The sequence below is a fragment of the Cricetulus griseus genome, chromosome 3 (genome assembly GCF_003668045.3).
Source record: "Cricetulus griseus strain 17A/GY chromosome 3, alternate assembly CriGri-PICRH-1.0, whole genome shotgun sequence".
Taxonomy (NCBI): Eukaryota; Metazoa; Chordata; class Mammalia; order Rodentia; family Cricetidae; genus Cricetulus; species Cricetulus griseus.
The window spans coordinates 114,728,880-114,735,794 of NC_048596.1; the positions used below are offsets into that span (position 1 = coordinate 114,728,880).

At 50.8% G+C, this 6,915-nt stretch overlaps 1 protein-coding gene across 1 annotated transcript; it reads right to left on the minus strand.

Annotated features, from left to right (window-relative positions):
• Positions 1-2,133: 2,133 nt before the first annotated feature.
• On the minus strand, positions 2,134-6,447 carry Mex3b (mex-3 RNA binding family member B). Its single transcript, XM_027407556.2, has 2 exons — positions 5,810-6,447; positions 2,134-4,951 (listed from the first exon to the last, which is right to left on the minus strand). The coding sequence occupies exons 1-2, from the start codon at positions 6,084-6,086 to the stop codon at positions 3,498-3,500; spliced, it is 1,731 nt and encodes a 576-aa protein (XP_027263357.1). The 5' UTR covers positions 6,087-6,447; the 3' UTR covers positions 2,134-3,497.
• Between the last annotated feature and the right edge of the window lie 468 nt (positions 6,448-6,915).

Genomic DNA, 6,915 nt, shown 5'->3' on the forward strand with positions numbered 1-6,915 from the left:
ACTATGTCTTTATATCCTGCTAGTGACAGGAAAAGTCCATGTCAGAGAGCCATGACAAGCCACCCTGCACTAAAATATATCTCCAAAACTCCTATCAACAAAGTGGCCCTCCTCTCACTGTAAAGAGATGAGTGTAGGGGTCAGGAAGAAGGCTCAATCATTATAGTGCTTGCTGGACAAGAGAGGCTGAGTTCAGATACCTGCGTCCACATAAAATGTCAGGCATGATGTTAACATAACCCCAGTGCTGGAGAGGCAGAGACTGTGAAATCTCTGGGGCTTAAGGGGCAGCTGATGTAGTGGGATCTTTCCTTGACCCCCAGATTCAATGAGACCTTAAATCAAAAAAAAAAAAAAAAAAAAATAGAGAGGTTAAGGAAGACACCTAGGCTGTGCATGTGTACACACACATTCATACATACATGAATATACACATATACACAAGTGTACACATACACACACAAACACACCCCAGAAACACAAAGAAGACATGCACACCACCCAAGAAGATAGCCTCAAATTCAGCTTCTCTGTCCCTAATGCCCATTCTAACTATAAAGAAGTACCTTGCCTTATACAGACTTTAGGTCCAGGTTTTTTTTTGTTTTTTGTTTTTTGTTTTTTGTTTTTTGGAGAGTGATAGTTTTATTTATTTCCAAGTCTTTAACAATAAAGTTTATAATACCAATAAAAGAGACCTAAGTAAATAAACAATACACCAACTGGGGGTGGGAAGCACTCAAGACTTTTGTTTTCTTTTTACTTTTTTCCCCTCCTTTTATCATCTGAACTCATTGTGTAAAAGCAGAAAGTCAAAATTACAATACTAAAGTATATAAATGCATAAAAAATCTCAATTCTGTTCTAGGCCTTTCCAGACAGCTAAATAAAAGTCCCCTAGACCTGACAACATCTCTCCCTGCCAGGTCTAGCTAGGTTAAGTCCTGTCCTGAGGGAGAAGCAAAAAGAGATAAACAGGGCCTGGAACGTTCCAGAGTTGAAGACAATGCCAGAAATTCTCTAAGCAGGGCCACTCCTTTCTCTCTTTTCACCGGAAGGCATGTCTGTCTCATCATTTAGACCTAATAGATCAGGAACTGTGGAAGTAGTGGCTCCAATTCCTAACAACAAAATGTCAACACAAAGGGGCCAAGAGGAAGAATCAATATATCACAGCTTTCTAAGATTAGACTACGTGCCCACCATTCTCCTGCCCCAGACTGTTTTCTAAAGGCAACCCACTCAGGAAGTTGCCTGGAAATTCCATGGGAGGGTCTGGTCATTCCTGAATATTCTCTAGGAAACAAAGCTCAAGTCAAGTAAAAGTAGCAACCCCTCCCCCAACAGAGCCCCATGGCAAGGGTAGAAAGAGGTGGAGCTGCTGCCAAAAGCAAACAGCAACTTCCCTCAGGCAACAACAAATAGTTAACACTTGCTGCTTGTCAACACCAATTAGCCTGAACCCAAAGAAGACTGATAAGACCCAAGCTCAAATCCAGCTAGGCCCTCAGCAAGCAGAGCTTCCATCCCTTCCTTCCCAAAGAGAAGGCCCTCAGTGGGGCTTCTCCAAGCCAGCAGGTAAGGGTTCCTCAACACCACACCCCACCCCCAAGCCGGAAGAGCCTCTAGCTGAGCAGTGCTATTACTTCCCTGAGCCCCAGGCCCTTTATCTATGATACCCATACTTAAATTGATTGTCAGTTTCATGTTTTTAAATTTTTTCTTAATATTCTTGGGTAAACAGGTTTGTGTGGGCTGCAAGTGTAAATGTTTCTTTTGAATACTTTCATTTCCCTTTTATCTCCTAACTTAAAAATAAACTAACCATGTTCTGGGGACCCCCTCCCCCAAATATCATGATTCCCATCAGCTATGTGAAATGGAGAAATTGGTCTTATTTGCAATTAAAAAAACAAAACAAAACAAACAAAAAACCCTGTTATCTGTGACCATCCATCCCACCAAATCCTATTGCTCTCTCTGGAGTGTGCTCTATTGACAAACTACATGATTTATTTGGAAGCTGTGCATTTCAACCTATCACTTAGAAATGCTTCTTTTCGACGTTACACCCCAAGGCTTTAAAAAGAAAAAAAAATCAAGTCACCATACTACATTGATTTTTCTTTAATGTTTTATTTATATAGAAATACTTAAAAAATGAAGTAGCACCATTACTTAAGTTTACCTTTATTATGTAGAACTTTAAATGTCAGAAAAATAAAACTCTTGATACAATTTCAAATCTTGTCTCAGCAAATATAATATTAGTATTTGACCATGAGGTTAAAGGCCCTTTATCATAAAATAAAATATACTTTGTTTTTTAAACTTTGCTCAGTAAAGTACATTTAAGCTCAAGTAACGTCACCTACATATACATAAACAAGTGGTAAACAAATGTATTAAAATAGAAACACTAAAACTATAGCGGTGCAACAGAATTTCTGTAATTTGCACTGAATTCTATTTATACAAATGTTAGAAAGCATCAACTGTTCCTTTTGACATGTTTATACATTTCCGTTTTTGTAATAATATAGAATAAAATATGCTTTATATCACTGAATAGAAAATATGCTGGGTGAAGCAGATCTAGAAGATTTTGTCTGAACCTATAAAATCTCCATCCCAACAGAATACTGCTCAAAACGTTATACATTTTATGGTTTGTAATCCGTCACAATTGTGTGATTATTAAAATAATACAGTGTTCTTTGCCATAAGGCCATACTAAAAATAAAAAGATTTAACCCAGCTACAAAAAAGTTCACTGAACTTAAATTAAAATACTTGTAAACATCTTTGCAATATGAAATATAATTTTTCAAGTCAAAAAAAGAATAAAATACTTCAATCTGTATTAATGCAATTTCTCTTTAAAACTTTTAAAGGTTTTTTTTTTAATATATAAGAGATATGTTACAGTTTTAATTTTAATAAAGCTGCAGGGTCCTGGTTGTACAGAACGCCTGGCCCTTCCATGAACATTCAAAAAGGATCCACTTGTGTTCTAGAACGAGTGCTGTAGGAACCCACCCACAAAGGGAAACACACGAAACAGTCCACACATCCCATAGCACAATTATTAATCATCTTCATAATTACTGTTCATTTTTCTCCTACTTCAAGAAAATGGAAAACTTGTGGGATTTTTCTTCTTTTGGACGCTTCCTATTAAGTACAGTGTAAAAACTATCGTTACTAGAATGTCGCCGTTCCTATTATTTATAGAGCATGCAATTCAGGTGGTTTGGAGGCTTCCCAGGCTACAGTACTCCTGATGCAGAGATCCTGGCAAGTTCCTTTGTTTAAAAATGACATTTTAAAAATGAGCAGATACTACAGCTTTCCAAGCTCCTCTGGGATCTCTGAGAGTGAGGAGGGTGAGGTGGAAAGAGGCGGCACCAGGCGTCTGGGCAGGTAGGCCCTAGGGAATGAGGGTCTAGGGAGGGGACCCTCCGTCCCTGCACAGTGCACGCACGCGCGCACTGCCTTCAGGAAAAGATGCGGATGGCCTGAGTGACCGCTGTGTGGCAGACGGGACACTCGGGCTCACTCTTCTCACAAATGCGGTTGGCACACTCCATGCAGAAGAGGTTGTGGCCACAGGGCACCAGCGCGGCGATCACTTCGCTCTCGAAGCACACAGAGCAGTCACGACTGCCCTTGCGCCTCAGCCCCGAGGAAGAGGAGGAAGAGCTGGAGGAGGAGCTGGAGGAGGAGGATGAGCCGGAAGTGTCCGACGAAGGCAGACCAGGGAGCTGAGCCCCTAGCCCATTAGCGTAGGCCGCATAGGCCAGACCTCCACCTCCAGGGTCGCTGCGCACACGCCGAGCCAGGTGGTGCTCTCCAGCCCCTGGAGCCATGTGTAAGGGTGGAGACAGGCGCGGGCAGCTGGTGCCTGGATGCAGCCGACGGTGCACCAGCAGCCCCAGGTTGGCGTTGGAGGGTGTGCTGTTGGCGCCTCCTCCGGGAAAGACTACCGAGGACGACGAGGCAGATGAGGATGCCGAGGAAGAGCAGGAAGAGGATACTGGGGCTGCAGATCCACCTCCAGGCGACCGCTCGAATTGAGCCCAGAGAAGGGGTGTCCCAGGTGGTGGGGCAGGAGCTGGGTCGAAAGTAGGCTGCAGCTCAGGACCACCATCCGGGGAAGGTACTGAGGCTTCCCCCGTGGTGTAGGTGTAACCATTGCCGTTATTGTTGTTGTTTCCATTGTGGGCAAAGCTGAGCGCAGGGCTGGGAGGGCTGTAGTCCGCCAGGCGTGAAGTGGCAGCTGCGCTGCCACTGGTCCCACCACCGAAGTAAGAGTCTGTAGATGCGCTGCCAAGTGAGCTGGAGCTGTCGTTGCGATAACTGGAGAAGGGCTTGCGGCCAGGGGTAGGAGTGATGCTTGGGGTGGGTTTGCTCCATAGGCTGCCGGGCCCGGACCCGCCAGACCCGTGATGCAGATCAAAGCCTACATCTGTGCCATTGGCATGGAAGTCGTTCTCATCTGTCAGCTCGATGATGCCACCGGTGCGCAGCGCAATGTGAGCCTCGATCTCCTCTCGAGCGCGATCCACGTTTTCTGGCATCCCGGTCACCTCGAACACCGGTTCCTTGTCCCGGCTGGGTGTCACAATATATGTGTGTGTCTGCTGTTGAATGCGCTTGATCGTGGCGCCCTTCGGCCCTACCACGAGCCCCACCACGCGATATGGCACCCTCACTTGGATAGTGGTCTGTCCCGGCAGATTGGGCGGCCCGGGGACAGCGCCGTTGAGGGCTGTGTTCTTGTTACGAGAGGCTCGGATCATGGAGAAATGCTCCGCGGCGGAGATGATCTCCCTCCGAGCCATGGCCACATCCTCCTTCCTGCCCGTCACAACAAAGACAGGCTCCTCCCCGCGAACTGGGGTCTTGATGTAAGTGTTGGTCTTCGCCCTCAAAGCTTTGATTTTACAACCTGGGAGCCAGGGTGCAAGGGGGTGGGGGAGTAGGAGAGAGAGAGACAGAGAGACAGAGACAGACACGCCCATTATCCCGGGGTAACCGCGGAGCCCCGGGACAGCCCGCGCCCAAGGCAGCTGGACAGCAGAACATGCGACAGGAGAAAGGGGGCGTCTCCCTCGCTGACCCCGAACCGCTCCAGGAGCTGGACCGCGGGTTCTACCCGCGAAACGCTCGAGGAACAGCCCATTGGCTGCCTGTCCCTCCCCCGGTGACTGCAGTCGTCCCAAGCTAAGCCCCAGAACCCCAGAAAAGTCGTCTGGGGAGATGCTTCTGGGTTCTAACTAGGCGCACTGACTGCCTTGAAGACACTAAGGGGTTCCCGGGAAGCCGCGATTCCTAGGCACTAGAGCGCTTGGGGTGGGGTTGAGAGGATGGCAGTCCTGGGACCCATTGTTCCTTCTCTGGACTCCATTCCATTCCTCTTTGCAGAAATTCTGAATCCTCCTCCCATCGGACGCTCCCCCCTCCTCCCTCTTCCCAAAGGACCACCAGAGACCCCCTCCCCCAGTATCTTATCCCCCAGTATCTTATATTTAAATTATCTTTCCTAGGGTGGACTAAGTCTGGAACGTTAGAGGAGAAGGCAGTGATTTTAGCAGGAGAAAGTGCATCCTGCCGCGGCACAGGCGCCGCTGTGGAGGACAGCCTGCCTGCACTTTCTTTGTCTGGTGCGCCGGCCCCATCGCGCGGCTCTTCCTCCCTCCTTAAGTCTCCCCCGCGCTACAGCTCGCGATCTCGCACCCGCCCTCTCAGCGAGGCGGCGGCCGGAGATCCTACACGCCCCTCCGGTTCCCATCCCTGCCGGACCCACCTTGTCGCCCTACGATCTCTGCGACATGTTCGGAACTGGGTACCGGCACGCACTCGGTCATGTTCACGCTCTTCTTGCGCGGCTCGCTGTCGTACAGAGAGGCGCCCTCGTCACTGTCCAGCCCCAACAGAGAGAGCTGATCGAGCGCAAGCTGCAGGGCTCTTTGGTCATCCAGAGTCTCTCCCCCGCCGCTGCCACCGCCGCCTCCCCCGCCGCCGCCTCCTCCTCCGCCGCCGCTGCCGTTGCGCTCCAGGTCTGCAAACAGCGAGCTGGGCATTGCTCCGCCGTGCACGCCGCGCCCCAGCCGGCTCTCCGCTCGGCAGCCAGAAGCTGCAGCCACAAAGGCAGCCGGGAAGAGGATGGTCAGGGGCGGGGAGGCCGGTCGGCTGCGGAGGGCTCCGTGGCTCGTTTCTCGGCTCCGGGAGGAGTGGGTCTCTGTGTGCAGTCCGCACCAGGCTGTGGCTGCAAGAGCCCCCGCCTGGGTCCCCACCCCAGATCTGCTGGCGGTTGGGGTGGGGGCAGAGCTCGAGCGGCGGCCGCGCGTGCCCCCCGAGTGCCCGGCTGGCTGGCCACAATGCCGAGCGCAAAGCGAGCAGGCGAGCGACAGCAGCGTTTCTTTAAGGAGCCCCTCCCCGGTTCCTCCACTCCCTCCCTCCCTCCCGCCCGCCCGCCCTCACTCAGCGCTTTTTCCTCCTCTCCTACCCGCCTCTTGACTGAGCCTCTGCAGCCAGACGGCTCCGGAGGGGGACGAGGGAGGCGCAACGTCACCGGCGGGAGCTGACACTACAATGCTACTGACACTATCGCTGGGGGAGGCGATTGGCGCGCGCCAGGCTGGGGGCGGGCGGAGGCCGGGGCTGAGCGAGCGGAGAGCCAGCGCCACCCCCATCGAGCTCGCTGCAGCCCGCCCCGGCCTCCTCCCGGCCGCGCCCCTCCCCCGCCGCCGCCGCGAACGCCTCTCTTTGTTGTCTAATGCGGGACTGGCTGGCTTGGGACATTTTTATGTACCTATCAGCCGAGGGCAGCCACTGTCCCGAAGTCTTTTCCCTCTCTTGATTGAGAAGAAAAGGCGCCCAACTGTGATGCCAGCGGCCAGGCTCCAAAGA

Excerpts from the sequence above, each read along its gene's own strand:
- Mex3b (XM_027407556.2), bottom strand. The coding sequence starts at position 6,086 with ATGCCCAGCTCGCTGTTTGCAGACCTGGAGCGCAACGGCAGCGGCGGC. Across the intron at positions 4,952-5,809 it reads AGAGATCGTAGGGCGACAAG|GTTGTAAAATCAAAGCTTTG; the intron begins GTGGGTCCGGCA and ends CCTGGCTCCCAG.